Below are 18,338 nucleotides of genomic sequence, written 5' to 3'. Positions count from 1 at the left end.
AGGAAAAGGGAAAAGAAATAGGACAGAGTGAAAAATCCCTCACAAAGTCAATAATTTTAAAGGTCAGCACACTTTGTATTTTACAATTGGAGGAAGATTCCTATTAAAAACTGGTACCTAATTGCTCTACCTTTTCTTCACAGTAGAGACCCATGGAATTTCTTTGGAATTCTGCTCGTGAAATGAAGCAGAAATAAAACCAGGTCAACACTGTAGAAAGTTGCAAATTCTGTGCAAATACTGTGATATTTGAGCCATTTTGGGTATTTGTAAGCTGCTGGATTCTTTCTCTTATTTGTTCTAGTGACTGCTCAAGTTAAGATAAAAAGATCAGATTTATTTTTTTTAATAAAAATAAATGTTTTTAATGTTTTAAATAACATTAATGTTTTAAATAACATTAAGAATGTTATTCTTAAAATGCTGGTTTGATTCCTATGGTAAGTTAAAGGGAAGGTGTTTAAGGAAGAAGATCAGAATCTGGCACTGACTTATCAAAAAATGAAAATATGTGGGTGCATATTTATTTTCATTCTTTTCTTTAGGTCTAATATTTTTGGTTTCAGTATCTGGCTATAAACCATATTTGGTACTTAATTGTATTCTACAGTCGTACAACATTAATTATTACTAAGTAAACTTACCTGTGTAGCTGGCATGAATTATCTACTAGTCTGACTACATTGTACTAGTATTGAAAAAATGCATGTGTTTGTTTACTTTCAGGTCGAGATTGAAAAGCTGGACTATCATCGCTATCTGCCCTTGTTTTTTGATGGGCTTTGTGAATTGACATTTCCATATGAATTTTTTGCTCGTCAAGGAATCCATGACATGCTGGAACATGGTGGAAACAAGATTCCTCCTGTTATTCCTCAGCTCATTATCCCAATAAAAAGTAGGTGAACAGGGGAAAAAAGTCCCTAAAATTGCATTTATATAGTGCAGATTTTTGGCAAGTTGCTAGTTAAACAGTAAAACATGGCAGGCTGTACATTTCACAGAGGTTATTGCAAATGTGAGTAAAATCTAAGATATAAGGCCAGAAGGCTCGTGCCTTCAGTCACCTGGTATGTGCAATAATTCAGAAGGATAGACTGTCTGGTTTGTGTTTTTCTTGTTACAATGAGGCTCCTGGACGTTAAACATGTGAAGTGACATTTTATCACCTGATTTTTTGTATCTATTATGTAAGTCCATTACTGTATAAACCAGCTAATCTGAAATGACAGTAGAAATCACCAGATGAAATTTACAGAATTATGTTTCTTTTTGTCCTTTTTTTTCTTCTGCAGTTGTCGTATATTTATTCACAAGATACATTTTCTATAATCACTCTCATTACTTTGCATAAACATATATTTATTTAAATTGGGAGTTCTGCCTGACTAATGTAGTATGTAAGATTTTGGCAATTAAAAATTAATTTTGAAGTTTTTATATATTCAAATTTAGGGTTTTTTGTAGAAAAATTATGTGCAAGGCAATACTTTATATTAATACGAGTGTAATACTACTAAAACATCTTTTCTTGGAACACCTAGTGCTTCAGATATACATTTTTTTCCTTCCCTGTTTCTTGAGATCAGTACCTTGAGGAGATATTATTCTGAACCTTTACTCTTCTTTAGTTAGGTATTATGATTCTTAAGCCTTCATGCTATCCCTATACCAGTAGATGCTCATATTTGTTAAACTTGTCTGCTCTTTTATCATTAATCACTAATGATATAATCTCTTTGCTTTATCCTGTTTTCCTGATGTAACTCAGCATCCATGATAATACAGAACAAAAAGGAGTCATTGTGCATATGATACAGAATGAATAGCGTCAAACACAGTTTTGGAAAAAGGGAAAAGGAATGTAGTTTGAAACTGAAAATTCTGAAAAAATGGTGTTGGAAGAGTCAGATTATGATTTTTTTTTTCATTCAATTTATTCTCTGTTTAAAAAGACTGATTATAGAGGTTGTTATTTCTATCTTACTGTAGATTTTGAAAATGTCAAAAGAAATATGATATTTAGAATGGTTATTCTGTAAGTGACAGCTGTGACAGGTTATGGAAAAAAGTTACAAGCTTTTCTCTCCAAAAGGGAAACACATACAGAGAGGAATAATGTAATTTCTTAAAATGTGTATTTTCAGCACCACCAAAATATATTTTTAGTAGTATCATTTTTTGAAAGCTGAAATCGTTTCTTCAGATAAACTGCAAGTTTATCACAGCAGCTACTCAGTTAGGATTTAAAAGTCTTGCTGAGACCAGAGTCTATCTTAGAAATAATTACCTGGGAGCTTTGGCTGTTACACAGCTTGTAGCATTAAAAAGAGACTGCTAGGTAAGGATATTTGTATGGATTTGATATAGAGTCTTTTTAAATCAAGTCATAATTTATGATGCTGGAACACATTTAAGAATCTGATGGCTAAATTTAGTTGTTGGTTCTGCTTTATTTTATTGTACAGTGCTTATTTTTTATTTTTAAAAAAGCTTCTCTATCAGCTTTAATATGGGAAGAGTCCAAGTATTATCAATGGTAAAGGCGTCTTGCTAATTAAAGCCATATTAATATTAAAAAAAAGACACCACTATCTCAAGGATTCTGAAAGTGTGGACTTCTGAGAGTTCTAAAAATTTGCTCTGACTGTGTAATAGTGTAGTCAGAGCTATACATTTCTGTGACTCAGCTGCATCCACAGTAAACTCAGCTGTGTTCTACACATATTGCTGTCTCTAAAGCATCCCACTGAGTGACTCACATCTTATTAACCAGTCTTCTTCTAGACCACGACCATATTTCTGCTGTGAAAGAGTGAATCAATTGATTATTAGGCAAGGTAATGTATAGGATGGAGGGGAATGGGATAAGAGAAAGACAGAAAAAAAGCCTCTACAGATAGACTGATTTTAAAAGCAGTTTTCTCTCCTGCATGTGCATTAAAGAAAAATTAAAGATTAAATTAAATTAAAGAGCTGCTCTTAAAAATAGTTTAAATGAAATACTGGAGTTATCTATTATATTTTAATGATTTAAGGAAAAATCTGTCCTCCAGTTGTAGCCTATTTGAATTTAGGCCTAGAAGCCAATAAATCTCACATCTTTGCACTTAAATTTTAACTTAGATGAAAGTATTGTTTCTACACAGTTACAGTCAGCAGACCATCACTTCTGACTGTGTCCAAAAAGAATTATCTCCATCCTAAGGAATACTAAAGCTTTCCTTTTCAAGGTTTTTTTTCCATGCTGTTAAAAATCACTTGTGGCACAGTTGATCAAGAATACCTTAAACTTTGTTGGGAGTGTTTGCTTAACAGAAACAAACTTTTTCTGAGTCAAATATAGAGAAATGAACAGAGCAATCCTTCCGCAGTGTCACATACAGAGCTCTTTTAGATGTTTAAGTTTCTAAATTAAACTGATTTCTTATTCTTCACAAATATACATTGAAATGTGGAGAATAAGAAAATGTACTCTCCACACATAAAATGTCAATTGTTGCCTTGGACTACAGTATAGTTAATTCAAATTTAATGTTAAATCAGTCTCACTGTAGTGTTTAGATAAATTGAGCCTGTTGCTACAGTTGTTCCAAGCACTTTTAAATATATATTCCTCCTATTATTTCTTCACTGTACTTATGAGTATTTAATAGCCATTAATACTTCCTTATTTCACAGAAGTCTGAAATATTTTCATAGAATACATATGGTTTTCTGGGCTGTGGTCTTTTTCTTTCTGTAAACAGTCTAAGTTGATTTCTGTCATCCACAGAAAGTAAATTAAACTTCTAATGGAATTGCTGTCTTCCTCCTGATAACTGTTGCTCTTGAGAACCAGTTCTGTTGATTAAGATCGGAGATTGAAAATTAATTCTAAACATATTTATTTTTATAGACTTAAAATGCTGTTAAAGAAAGCAAAGGCCTCTCTTAAAAAAAAAATTTAAAATTGTCTTGACTCTTAAATACCAAGGCTTTTGTCCCCTGCACGTTCCATCAGCTAGTACAAGAGATTGTAATTGTTTTTGTGAAATTCTTCCTCAAAACTGCTAATTTCAACTAATTACAAAAGGTATAGAAGCTAAATTCTTTATTATTCCTGTATGCTCCTGTGACAAAACTGTTTCTCATTCAATAAAGAAAAATCTCTTCCATGTTTGTAAAATAAAATCTGCAATCAACATGTCACTTTTGAAGTTGGAAATAGAGTTATTCTCTCCTGAACTTGTTAATGTATTAATATTTAATATTTATTAGTACTGAATTTCATCTGCCATTTTATCACTCAGTCATTCTGTACTCTTAAGTCCTTCTGCAGTTCTCCAGCATCAGCATCATCTTGGGCACCTGGAGTAACTTGGTATTATAAAAAAATTCCAAATCACCTATACGTAGATTCCTGCAAGGCTTTTACTAGTGAGCTTTGTGGTCCTCCTCCATTATCATGTATTGTTGCCTTCATTTCCTATCTCTAAAAAATTATTTCTTTACATGGAAACCATGGCAGTTAAGTGTTTCAGAAGCCTTTGTAAAATGCCTTTCCAAACTGGTAGGAAAACCATATAATCAGGCTTTTCCTGAGTACGTTCTTCATCTTCAAGGACCCACAAAACATTTAGAACACTACACTATAAATTTGTGCAGTGCAGAAGTCTGTTTTCATTGACATGATGGGTACTCATAGGAAAATTCTCAGGTTACACTTCAGGAGCTTGAGGCAGCACTGGGGAAGGAATTGATATAGCCACCAAGAAGGTTTCTGGGACTCTGTTCTCAGTGTATGCTTTACGCTAGCTAATAAACAGGGTCTGCAAATGCTAATAGAATTCAAGTTTTATAGGTGCTGATCTAGGAAAACACTACAGTTACAAGCACAATTAAAACTTTAAATTTTAAAACTCTGACTTTCTCTTCAGTTTTCCACTAGATGATGTTTCTTCCAGCTACCAATGATTCATTTATGAATCTCAGCCTTTTCTGTGCCTTAGGGTTTGGCTTTACAGGACAAAGTCTTGATTACAAGTTGTAAAATCTGTGCTTTGCTGCCTATTCCTTCTTCACATCACCTCATTGCAACACATCACTGCTTTAGTAGTACTGAAATATTTGGATGAAGAAATATTTAGATCTTACCTGGCTTTAAAAAAGCACAGAAAACCAAGGTTAATACTCTGGTGTTTTATTCATTCTTGATTGAAGCACTGGTTTTTGTAACAGCCTTCATTACTGTTCTGTAAACTTAACATAATATTTCTATTATATAAGTTCAGGTAGTTAAGTATTATGCATTTGAAAAGTTATAGACAAAATTATCTGTAAGAGAAGTAGGTATCATTTTGATCAATAGCATTTTGAGAGCCCTTCATGTTAGCAGTTCTTTAAACCTGACTGAATTTAAGAAGCCCTTGATCAACAAGATTAAGTAGATCACAACAACTGAAGCAGCTTTATCCTGAGTGCTTTCTGCCCTGCAGGAGACCTGCTCTCTGCAGCTTGTTCTGCTTCAGGCAAAGTCTTTTCTAAAACACGTGCCACATTTACCAGTTGGGAGGGAGATATGAATGCAAACTAAATTGTTTTTTTAATTTGGTGTGAGACATAAATAGAAAATGGAAACTGTCAGTGCACTTCTAAACACAGATTCACAGGTATATTTGAAGAAGGGACTGAATAAAAATAAAGTCCTGTCAAATTAAAGAGAATTACATTATCAATGAAAATACATTGTGCCATGCAAAGATCTGCTGCATGATGGAAGAAATGCTGTCATGTTTCTAGGCTTATAAAATGTATCAGTCCCTGAGATGGAAACTGTGACTTCTATTACATGCAAGATCTGAGACTGAGATAAATTTTTCCAGGTTGTGACATAGAAATTAAAAGTACCAGCTTACATAGCTTCTAGGTCTTTTTCTTTGAGATTATTTGAAGGTTGTAAAATAATAATTTCTGTTACTTCATATGTAAGTTGCTTCTTTCTAAATGGATAAGCAGAAAAGTATCTTAAGAATATTGCTGCTCATAAAGGAAATCAACAAAAGAATATTTTAAATTTGAATCAATTGCCAATAAAATTTAACAAAAATAAATTATCTGAAGCTGTCATTGAATAAGGTATCATATATAAGCTCATTGCTAAAAAGCTTTAATAAGCAGCACTGTGAAACACTTTCATCCCAAGAATGTTCAGTGTTTCAAACATGATGTCAATTTTCATAATTATCTATTAATGTGGCTTTGAATGGTAGAAATACGGAGCTTATGCAGATACTGAGCTTATACACCAGATATTTAACCCACTAATTTTTTTTTTTTTTTAATTTAAGAAAGTTATGAGAACTTCAGAAAATACTGATTTTCCAAACTTGTTTGGAAAAAAGAAAGTTTGTTTTCCAAACTTGTTTGGAAAAAAAACTGTAACAGTACAAAATAAAATATATTTCAAGTAAATATTTAATTATACACTGGCACTTATTCAAGCTGAAAGGTCTCCTGGAAAAGCGTACATCCTCATCACAAGCAAAATAGTCAAGTTCATATGCCATTAAATGAGAAAACATCAGAACTACCAAACAGCACAGTCAGTTTATAGGGTTGTGTTTTTTTATCATGTTGCTGTTTAAGAGAATTGCACAATGCGTAGCATGTAGACTTGATGACCAAAAGGGAAATCTTTCCCACTGAGGGTGGGAAGCCTTCTAAAAACTCTTTAGGCAGTGAGAAGCTGTCTTTACCTGAGAAGCAAACTACTCATTCAATTTGCTATTATTGTAAAGATCCACATCTTACAGCAAACTTCTAGGTTGAGAGGCAACAGCCTAGCATGCTTTCAGATTGGAATACTTTGGATATTAAACATGTTTCCTTCTGTAGTTATATGTAGCTGTACTGTACTGAGTTGTGAATGTGCTGCTTTATTCCCGTGTAAGGATACTGGTGCTTTCTTCCATTTGTGTCAAACCTGGGACATCACTGCTATTTTTCATATACTCTATATATTCCATTAAAAATTTCTTCTTTGATTAATGTGGGAGAATGTTCTGCAGTGATGGTAATACACAGAAAATAATTATTAGATTTTTATAAGACAAACATATGTTTGAAATAGACATATCCTTGGGGGAGGGACTGTGTCTAATTAAGTGTTTAGAGAGTGCCTAGTATAATCAAGCCAGGAGCTGGTTGACTGCTAAGCATGCCACAGTCCAAATATTTAATAATAATAAATACAGTTTGCAGTCAATTTGGTCTTACTTTTGGTATTTACAAGTGTTTTCTGAATATATATACTGCAGATTTTGGTGATTTGAAGGGCTTTAGGCAAAAATTCTGCAATCTGTTTGATTCTACAGTATCCATCAATTTAGAACTCAAAATCTTTTTCCAAATGCTGTCCTTTGTTTTATGTACCAAATGGAAGATGGGATTACCCTGTTTTGAGGGAGATGGGACAAGTATCCAGATAGCTTCTTACCATGCAGGCAAAGCAAGTGCTATTGTTGCTGTTTAAAGTTCAGCAAACACCCTTATAGCACATCTCGGGTGTAATGAAACTTGAATGACAAGTTATATGGTTATATGACGAGTTCTTCTTCCAAAACATTTTTCTGGATTCAGTGTGAGGTCAGTTTGCTGCACTCACTGGGACACCTTTTAAGTCAGGAGACATAATTCACACTATAATTCACACTGTTGACATTATTAAGGAATTAATCTCTACCAGGACAGTCTTGGCTTCCACTCAGACCAGGTTTATCATCACACAAGACAGAACTCTTAAACAGGAAACTCTGAGAACCTTCTGCCACCATCTGCAGAAAATCAGTTCTTCCTAGGGGTGACTGGACAGCTATTTTGACTCACATCATGCCCTCTGGGTGCCCCAAAATAAGGTCTCTGATCCTATAAGTATGCTTCTGCAGTCAAGAAGAACTATTCAAGGAATTGGGTACAATTTATTGGTTAAGGATGAAGTTGTGATCTATGCCATTGATTCATTTTTATGTCCCCTAAGTTAATTATTAGTGTTTGTATGAATAATTAATTTTATTCATGTTTGTATGAATTCACTCTTACAGATTAATATAAATATCCATTCAAGTTTGTATGAATAACTGATAATTATTGTACTGAAAATTGCAAGCATTAATGATAATTTTTCTATTAGTTGATGGTTTAGTTATGAATAAACTGATGCGTTGGAACCCCAGAGCTTCCTCTTTCAGTCACTCTTTTAAGAAAATGAATAATGCCTTTTCCTTTGTAAGAGAATACTTTCCTGCCTGGAATTTGGACCCAATCTTTAAATTGTATTTGGAGGTCTGTCTTTGCTAAAGCAGACTTGGAACATGTAGTCTTGAAAGCATAATTAGGAATAGCCAATCTCTTTGCTGGGACTTATTATGAGCTGCATTGATGGGGTTCCTGTCCACACATTAATGTGCTTACAAACAGCACAAAATTAGGAGTAGGGACTGGCTACTATACTAATAAGAAGTATGAAATTCAGTCTATATTTTAATTTGACAACACTTCTTTAACTTGTAATCACCTTTATGCTGTGGATTTAAAGCTGCTTTTAACTTTTGTTTAAAAGTAGCTTTAGGACACTGCTCATAAGCATGCAAAGAGGAGTAAAGGAAGGTTACTTACTAGTTAATTTTCAAAAGTTGTCTCTACACATGCACTCAACCAATCTGCCTCACCCTGGCTTTGGAACTCTAGTAATGATGTTTAACTCTTGGCAGACATGTGGTAAGAAGCAGAAGTGGGTGGGATACAATGTTACAATGGTAGAATGATTATATATACAAATGTTACAATGCTTAAAGATAAGGAAAAATTGACGTTTCTCCTATGAGAGAATGCTGCTTTGTTCCTTATGAAATGGCATTCCTGTGCACTGACAAAACCTTGTGCCAGAAATACTGAATTTCATTGCTACTATGTGAAAAGGCAGTTCATGCAGAAATTGTTAGGAACTCCTCTTCAAATTTCATTACGTTCTGTATTGTAATTTTTTCCAAGTGCTTATATTTAATGTTATATTGGTTATATTGGCTTACATATTTATACACTTCTGTGATTCTAAAACATAGAGCATTGAATGTGAGCTTTGCTTTTACAGTTTTTGCTTCCCCAGTGAAAAGATATAAACCTCCGTGCAAGTGGGCAGAACACTAGACAATTATACCAATTTATAATAGCATACCAAATTTGCATCCAGCTGCATAGTGTCAGAGGAGGTTTTATAAATGGAAGGATTTTGGAGAAAAAGCAAAAGGAAACAAAAGTATATATTTCAATCATGTTTCATTTTAAAGTAAAAAAGAGAATGTAAAGTACATGCTTTTAGTAAAATCAAGAGAAACAAAAGGTATTTATGAGATGTCTTAGTGTCATAAGATTAGAAGCGTGACATGAAAGCTAAGAGAAAAATCTAAGTAGTCAATACAAAACTTTTTTTTTCTAGAATGTTTGTCTTTTAAAAAGGCCTACAAGGTTTTTTTGTGCTGTTTTTTTTTCCTATAAACATTCGCTTCATTGTACTGATTCTCAGAATAGTAGGAATTGCTAGTTGAATGAATACAATCATAGTGAAATACATTAGTACAAACATACAAGCACTAATTGTTGCACTAGAATGTATCTGTTGTCAACCTTTGCAGGTTGTCTTGCAGTTGTACCATTCCATTGGCCCCAAATGGTACTGAGTGAACATTTATTTTTCATCTGTTTGGACGATGCAAGTGTTATACGGGCAGCATGAGGGAATAACGAGCTGCATTCTTTGGGTTACTGAAGAGTCAGCACAAATTGTGGGAACAAATAACAATCAGACAAGGCGGTGTTTTATAACATCAGGACTGCAATCCATCTTTTCAAAGCTGGGCTAATAATGGCCCACTTACAATCCCTAGCAGGGTGAAGTTTAATTAAATTTGTCCATTAGATGACTCCTCCCCCTCCCTCTAATTCTGCTCTCTCTGCCTGTTGTTCTTTCTATATCACAGATGCACTGAGCCTCCGTAAGCGACAGGTCATGTGCATCACCCTGAAAGTCCTCCAGCACCTGGTGATGTCAGCTGACATGGTGGGGGAGGCCTTGGTGCCCTATTATCGACAAATCCTCCCCGTTCTCAACATCTTTAAGAATTCGAATGGTGAGTTATTCTAACAGACACTGTCTTTCAACCCCTAAGGCAAAAAGGGCCTTGAGACAGGGTTAATTCACAATGTAGTTAAGATTTATTACTGTATATAAACTCAAATCCATTTGGAGCTCTAAATAATGTAAGCCCTCCCCCCCTTACTATTCCCTGAGGATGCAATGAAATTAACAATTTCATTTATTACTCCTTGCACGTACAGTTTATTTAACACAGTACAGAAGCACTGAAGCAGTTCTATAATCTTCCAATAATTAAATTGTAAAGTTTTGTAACAGTCTCTTGAATACATTAATAAATTGCAAAGGTTTTTTTCCTCTTTCCAACACATTAGCTCAGTCCAGCCTTTATATTCCCTTCTGTGCTTTTCACAAACAATTCATCACTATACATAGGCTTCAGAAAGAAGAAAAGTAGCATCAAAGTAATTAATTTGAGGGTCAAGCAAACTTCTCCTTATAGAAAAATTACAAGGTACATAATATCTAGCAAAAAACTGCACTCTGAAGCTATTACTGCTCACTTAGCAGGTTTTATTACAGACAAATTTAGAACTCATTTGTATCTACAGTTGAGTGTGTTGTTTTCTTTGTAGTGCAAAACTCCATTACCAGTATCAGTCTCTAGTAGCTGATACTGTGAGTACCGTACCGTATACTGTGAACACATTTGCACCACACTCAAGAGCTAAAATCGCCATGATGTATGTTGCATCTGCCAAAAATACTCTTTACAATATTTCCCTGACATAAATTTGTACTTATCTGTTCAATTATTCATCAAGTCACTGACTTTAAAGTTTCTGTTACTGACATACATCCGTATGGATCAGAAGAAGTTAATTCCCCACAATCTTGCAAAAGATGTTTTTCATAAAATTAATGGCATATTAGTTGTTACCTACAGGACTGTTTTCTGTTACACGTTCTGTTTGCATTGCTACAGAATGTGTTATCTTGTACTTACTCTTTACTGATTCACCTCAGATTGAAAAATGCCTGTCCAAATGCCTGTCCAATGCAGATCTGTGCTCTCAGTTATAAGGTAGGTGTAGGGACTGATCTAGGCTATTTTCTCCACTCCTTGTTTGTACAGGTGGAAGGTGTGGCGAGGGAGTGTATGCACCTCTTCCTTCTTTTATATATAGCTTGAGAAAGGAGGGACTGTGGAACATCTTCCAAGAGTTTTATGAATTGCAGTCTGTTAAGTCTGATACTGTTGAAGTTTTTCCAGGATTGAGGTAGCTGGAAGGAATCATGTTTTAGTCATGGCCACCTCACTAGATCAGTATCTATCTGCTGAAACTATCTCTTTCCCAAATTCAGCATCTGTGAATGCTACTCTCACACTAGAGGAGCTTGTAGCCAAGAACATTAAGATGTAAAACAGTTCTGTTACTGGCAATGCTGCTACTGGTGGCTTTTTATTGGTGGAAAAAGTGAGAGCATCCTTACCAAGTGGCCAGGGTGTGCTCGTGCTCTGGAAAAGGGTCAAAGCTTTCTGTTGAAACTGTTAGCCAGGGTTTGAAGGCTGGCAGGAGAGCAAGCAGAAGGGAGCATGAATTCATCCCAGTGACTGGGGAATACTCCTGAGAGTCTAATCTCTGTAAACTGAAAGGTGACTATCAGTCTCTAAGGAAGCTCCCAAACATATGGACTATTATGCAAATGTGCTGCTATATAATGTAAGAAACAAAGAAAGTTGGGATAATGCTTGCTAAGTCTATTATGAACACTGTAATGCCACTGTAGTTTTCATTTAAATTTGTAATTTAAATGCACTGTAATGAAACTAATTTCAATCTTGTGAAGAGTGAAAGAAAAGTATGTATAGATTCAAATGGAAATATTCTGGTTTTGTATCACAAATCTTCTCTTCTTGAGTCTCTTATTTTATAAGCTTCCTTTTATAAATCTGTGAGTTATCTGAGGTGAATACAATTTCAGAACAAATAGAATAAGTTTGTTCTTTTATGAAAGCAAGCAAAAGATAAAAATAAAAGTAAAAAACGGAATCCTCATATCCTGGAATATGGTATTAGAAAGCATACCAGAATGCTGTCTGAAACAGAAACCTGTTTATTAAAAGGATTAGAGTTATGAACAGCAAATTTCTCTTGTTTAATTTACTTGACTGGTAAATGAAAATTTCGTTGACTTAGTTTAAAAACTATTTTATGCTGTCAAATCCAAGCAGTCTTAACAGCTGTATTACCTCAATTCATGTACAAAAAAATATTTTCATGTTATCTGTTTGTATTATTCAGTAGTGATCAAGAGCAGCTATGCAAATAAAATAATGTAGAACAGATGAAAAGAACATATTATTAGGACTTACATGCGTCAGACAGAGAAGTATGGGATGGCACTGCACTGTGGGAAGTCCCTCTGTAGAGAGGTAATTTTTACCTTGACTCAAGCAAGTCACTTTTTACAAGTGACTTGTTTCAGTGACTGTAAGGCAGACTGTGGTAACAGGGCAGATTGAAGCCCAAATTTCTTTTGGCTGCAACAAAAACATTTTGACATTGTCACTAGGTTAAAGCTGCCATGAACTTCTGTCAGTCTCTACTTATATATTCAGCCCTTTAAAATAAAATTTTAGAGATATGTTTGAGAATGCCTGATATAGCTAGATTGTAACATTCAACAAAGTGTGAAGCCACAAAGCAGAATTATACAGCATATAGAGCTTTACAGAACCTGAGTATCACTTGGGAAAAAACATTCTCTTGTCTGAAAGGTACTTCACGTACTTTAGAGAACTCTATTTTACAAAATACAATGGTACTGCATAGACTCTAAAGGAGGAAGCAGTATTTCAGTGTTTAATTGCAGAAGCATGAGACTGTGCCTACAGATGAGTGTTCCCTGTATTGGAATTGGAGTATTTTCAGAAATACTTGTGTATTTCAGAGACAGCAACGATCCTAAGAGACGTTCATGGTTATTAGTAACAGCAGCATCTATCCCTTAATGTGACCAAATATGCTCTAAAAAAAATCTCTTGTGCAGAAGTTTTCAACTGTTCCCTCTTTCTGCTGGGAAGCTGATATTTTCTTTCATAAAGAATGTCAATTCTGTTCTAAAATACTTTGCAGTTTACCAGCACTGCATTCAGAAATGAAACTTAAAAAAAACTGGATGGCTCGAACATAAATCTTCTTGATGGACATCTTGTAGATGGCCAACATAATCTTCTTGAACTGGTTATGATTTCTGAAATTTAAAATCAAAGGTTCTGAAATAGCTGTAAGTATGCACACTTCAAATGAATAAGACCACTATGATGTCACAGATCTGAATGAAAAAATTACTTTTAATGTTACTATTTTTTGATATATGCCTTCAGTCTGAATGAAAAAATTACTTTTAATGTTACTATTTTTTGATATATGCCTTCACCACAAGATAATTCAGAATGCTTTGATTCGTCAGCATTTAATGAAAAATACTATTTTCCCAAAATAGACTCTCTTGTGCTGGCTTTTCAACTCTTTAAACAGGTAAGAATAAATTGATTGCACTCAAAAAAGTTATCATAGTGGTGAGAGGCAAAATGTATTTTTGTCACACCACAGTGCAATTCATGATATTATTTCAGCAGGCTTCCTATGAATTATAGTTCCAAAAATATTTATTTAACAAATATACCTGAATGTTTTTAAGAATATAAAAACATTTTTTTCCTGTGACATAAGATAGTTGAAAGAGTGTTTTTCAAAAATGTTATGTCTTTTGTAAAAAAAACACCTTGAAAGCAAAATTCTCCTAAAATAATGTTCCACATACTAATTTAATATAGACCTTCAGAAAAGTATTCAGGCATTTTCTCACATATTTTGTTGCACACTGGCCAATCTTAACTTGTTTCGATGACCATTCCTGAATATGCAGTTATAAAAAGCCCACTAGAAATTTGAAGAATGTAACTTAGAAATAGTGAAACTCACCTGTATCAGAGTATTTGTTACTTTACTATCTTTAACTTGAGGATGTGATTTTAAGCTGAAGATATAGTAAATTTTTAATGTATAATCAAAACTGTGTCAGGAACTTTATAGCACGTGTAGAAAATTATCACACTTAGATCATAATTGCTGGGTAATTTCTAATTACTATCTAATTTCTTAGTTGAAAATACAGCATCAGTCTGTGTAAAATAAAACTTACTCAGCAGTGATATGTTATTAACACTTAGTACTTACTTTTCATGTGTTAATAACCTAATTCAGCACATTGAAAAATTAAAAGCTTCCCTTGTCAGAGAGTGCACATTGCATCCAATATTTTCCTTTTCTTTTTTCAGTTTTTAATTTTTTGAGTGGGTTGACCTGAGGAAGGTGGTCTCTTGGATGACACACAAAAATCAGAGCTAGGACTTCTGTATTCACAGGAAATTCCTGCTCAAGTGAAATAGTGGAAACATAAAGTTATTTCTGTGCTGCAGTGTAAACATCAGTAAATTGATGATGAGCACTGCACTTTTCATTCTGTAATTCTGATTAAAGCTCCCTAAGCTTTGGAAAAGTAGAATTTTAGACGTACACCTGCATATCTTATTTTCAATTGATTTGATCTAAGTAGGTCCCTATAGACTTCTTTGTCATCCTTTTGAGGCTCCTGACTCAATTTACAAAGAACTGAGACACCTACATTCCCTCCCTGTGTGCTAAGGATTTCTTTGGATCTGCCCTTACAAATAATGTAGATTGTTAAAAAATTGACTGCTACCCTTCCAGTTATGATTTCTTCCTTGGTAATTATTTTTTATGTTTCCTACATAGTTGGCTTGCATATAGCGTTACTGAGAAGGGGTTTCTTTAGTTGGACTGACAGTGCCTTCTTCATTTAGAAATACTTTCAGAGTACACGTTAAATACTGTTGAGAAAATATTTGTTTTCTGCATAATTCTTATGTATGTTTGCAAACAACTGTGACTGAGTTTAAGGGGACATATGGTTTCAACTTGTCATATTTATTAAGGTAGTATATTTTAAAATTTTAAATACATATCTGAAATATGTGTTTGTTTAATAATTCTAAGTGTATTATGTTTTGTTTACTGCAGATATTTTTAATTCGTTTGCTCAATTAGGATTTCTGTTCTGAGAAGACTATTTCTTTGAAAGTCAGTGTGTTGCCAAAATTTCAGAAATTGGCTCTGCATCTGGCTGTTTTTATATCAGCTGAAGAAAAGACTTAATGGGGAACTTGGGAGAGAGATGGGATTCCTTGTTTGGATGACCTCTTTCCTTGTGGCATCTCTCTCTTGCACTCCAGGAGAACAGATTAAAGCCCCATGTAATGTAGTGGTGCCATGTAGCCACTGGTGCCATTAAAGCCACTATAATGGTGAGAGCATGAATTTTGCACTGTGATCAAACCACAAAAACATTCAGGTGATTAAAGTGCTTCAGGCCCTTCAGTTATTTTCCTATTATATAATTTCATTTATTTTCAAAACATTGCTTTTTTCACAGTTTTTAAAGAACAGTCCAGGCAACAAAAACTGATTTTGTGAAACGCATAGCTTTGTACTATTAATTTGTTTTTCTACATTGCACCTCCACTGTCCTCCTTTTTAGACACACCAACAAAAATATGTGTTCTTCTTATATCATCTACCCCAATGATGATGGAGTTAGCACATGAAAATCTCAGTTTCTTTTGGCTTTTCTTATTTGAGAATTATATGAATTAGATTACATATTTGTGATCCGAGCACTGGAATGCTAGTGTCTGCATCTAATCCTGAAGCTTCTGTTTCAGCTAGGAGTTATGTTTTTGAAGGAAAAAAAAAAAAAAAAGTAAAGAGAAAAAATCCAAACCAAACAGACCAACCAACACCTGTTTTTATATTAAGACTTTTCTCTTTTACACCACATTAGGTTCCTTGTTACTTTCTCTTTGAAAGTTAAATTAGGCATTCAGGAAAAGGAAAAGCTACCATTCAACTCTAGTTCTTCTCACTTTGTTTTATGGATTATAATACATGTTCTGTTTACTTACGGCTTATAACATAACACAAATATTTTGTACGGTTTTTCACAACCTTGGATAAATGTGTATCGCTCAATATTTTTACAGCTTTTCACTGTTGTGCTTTCCACTGCTGTGCTATTGCTATAAATTTTACTGGCACAGCTTCTGTATTAATTTTCTCTTTCCATTTCATAGATGAATATCTTCTCACGAATTCACAATCACTTTTGCTTCAATTTCTTGGCCAAGTACCTATAATATTGTATGTATTAGAACATATAGGGGAAAGGCCACCTGAGGAGCCATTGGAAATAAGTATAAAATCTTTTGTCTCCTCAAAAGATATATTCATTCAAGGGGAATAAAGTACAGGGATTCAAGGGAAAAGAGGTCACAATGAAAACAGTGGTATTAAACGTTTTTTCTTAATTTAAAAAATATGAAAATCTCTTTAACAATTGTATCATGGTCACCTTTCTCCTTCCCCCAAAAATGTCGTCTGGTAAAGAGGAATCTGGCCAAAGCTTTTGAAGTTGCCAACAATAAAAAGTGTAGACTTTTTATTTAAAAAAGGAACACTGCAAAATGTTTTTGGTCTTGGGCTGAAAACAAAACAAAACTAATTATCAGTTGGCATTAGAAAATATTTGTCTGCAGTTCCTGCTGCTGCTCTTCAAGATTAATTTTGACGGCTTATGCTCTCATCCTCCAGTGTAGCTTAATTTTCAACCACATTAAACTCCTCATTACACTTCTCATGGAAGTCCTGCACTGATCACTGATTAGTCAGTGGGTGCCTCATGAAAGGTGTAAATGAAAAGTGCGTGAAGCTGTAAATCCAGTGAGCCAAGATGACTGAGTTTCCAAATAATTTTTTATTTATTTTTTTTTAACTCCAGTGAAACTTGAAGTAATGAAATATTTACTGTCCAGCTTTCTACTGAAAAGTGTTTTCTCTTGAATATTTTGGCAGAATTTTGGTATCAAAATCTCCATAACAAAAATATTTTTCAAGCAATTCTATTTAAGAGTACTAGTTTTCATTACAGCTAATGCACAAGGACTGTTCACTAGATTGACATTTCTCAATCATTTGAAGGTGTTGATAAATTATCTTATTTGGAAGAAATATTGGGATCATTTACCTTTTTTTTGAAGATTTCCACAGCTCATCATATGTGTGTTTGTTTAAATAATTTTTCAGGAGCCACATTTAGGCTGGGGTTTGAAAACTCACATAGTACTTTCATTTTCCTCTATTTTGTATGTCTGCCTGCTTGCATGCATAAAATCTGTGCAATTTAGCTGTTTATTCATTAATTTATCACTATTGATAAAAAGGTCATTATAGAGGATCAGTGGTCCCCACATCACAGCACAGTTCTTTCTGGCCTAATATTTATTACCTAGGTCTAATTTGAACTTTCTGTGCCATGTGACTGTAGTGTTAGGGTTTGGTATAAGAAATATGAACTCTTAGTAACAGAAGAAGCTTCTTATTCTACTTATTTTTAATAAGGGTGCTGTGAAAAAAACCTTTTTAAACTATGATTCATACCATTGCCCCAAATCCATTATTAGGAATTCATGACAGAAAGCTGGTGAATAAAAGGACTATGGGTTTGTGGGGTTTTTAGTATTAGTTTGGTAGTAATGCACAGCCAAAATAGAAAAAGACTACAGGTTCTGAGGCAGTGTTTCAAAGAAATATTAACAACAGTGGCTTATAAAAATAGATACATAAGCAAGACAAATGCAATTTTTAGCATGAAATGTCTTATTTTCTCATTCTGCTTTTTACTTACTTCAGTCTTGACTTGCTATCTAGACATCAGTTTTTCATCTTGGATCAGCAGTCAAAATTGTAGATAAATTTGTTCTGTCTGAAGCATCCTGCAGATTATAACTATATAAAGCAATTTTGTAACAACTGTTTTACAATAAATACTGAATTAACTTGGTTGAAGGTTATGCTTAAGACATATTACTATAAAACAACTGCTTCAACTACCTTTTGTATTTGCTTGTGTTTTTAAAAATATGTTTAGACAGTCACAGAACTATTTAGAGGTTTTTTGGGTTTTGTGTTTGTTTGGGTTTTTTTTTTAGGTTCTTGTTTTTCCCTAAGATGTGAAGGAATCCTCAGAAATCACTGTAGTTGAGAGGTATTTCTGTAGTTTC

General features: G+C 33.9%; 1 protein-coding gene across 2 annotated transcripts in view; it reads left to right on the top strand.

Annotated features, from left to right (window-relative positions):
- PACRG (parkin coregulated) overlaps nucleotides 1-18,338 on the top strand; it is a 212,858-nt gene that overhangs the window by 111,026 nt on the left and 83,494 nt on the right. For both annotated transcript variants that reach the window (XM_071740465.1, XM_071740464.1), the window contains exons 4-5: nucleotides 727-898; nucleotides 10,017-10,166. In XM_071740465.1, coding sequence (XP_071596566.1) covers nucleotides 727-898; nucleotides 10,017-10,166 — 322 coding nt within the window. The remainder of the gene's footprint in view (nucleotides 1-726; nucleotides 899-10,016; nucleotides 10,167-18,338) is intronic.

This window comes from Heliangelus exortis, chromosome 3, assembly GCF_036169615.1.
Source record: "Heliangelus exortis chromosome 3, bHelExo1.hap1, whole genome shotgun sequence".
NCBI classification, from domain to species: domain Eukaryota; kingdom Metazoa; phylum Chordata; class Aves; order Apodiformes; family Trochilidae; genus Heliangelus; species Heliangelus exortis.
The sequence above is the reverse complement of the archived record's forward strand: the minus strand, read 5'-3'. Positions and strand labels throughout refer to the sequence as shown.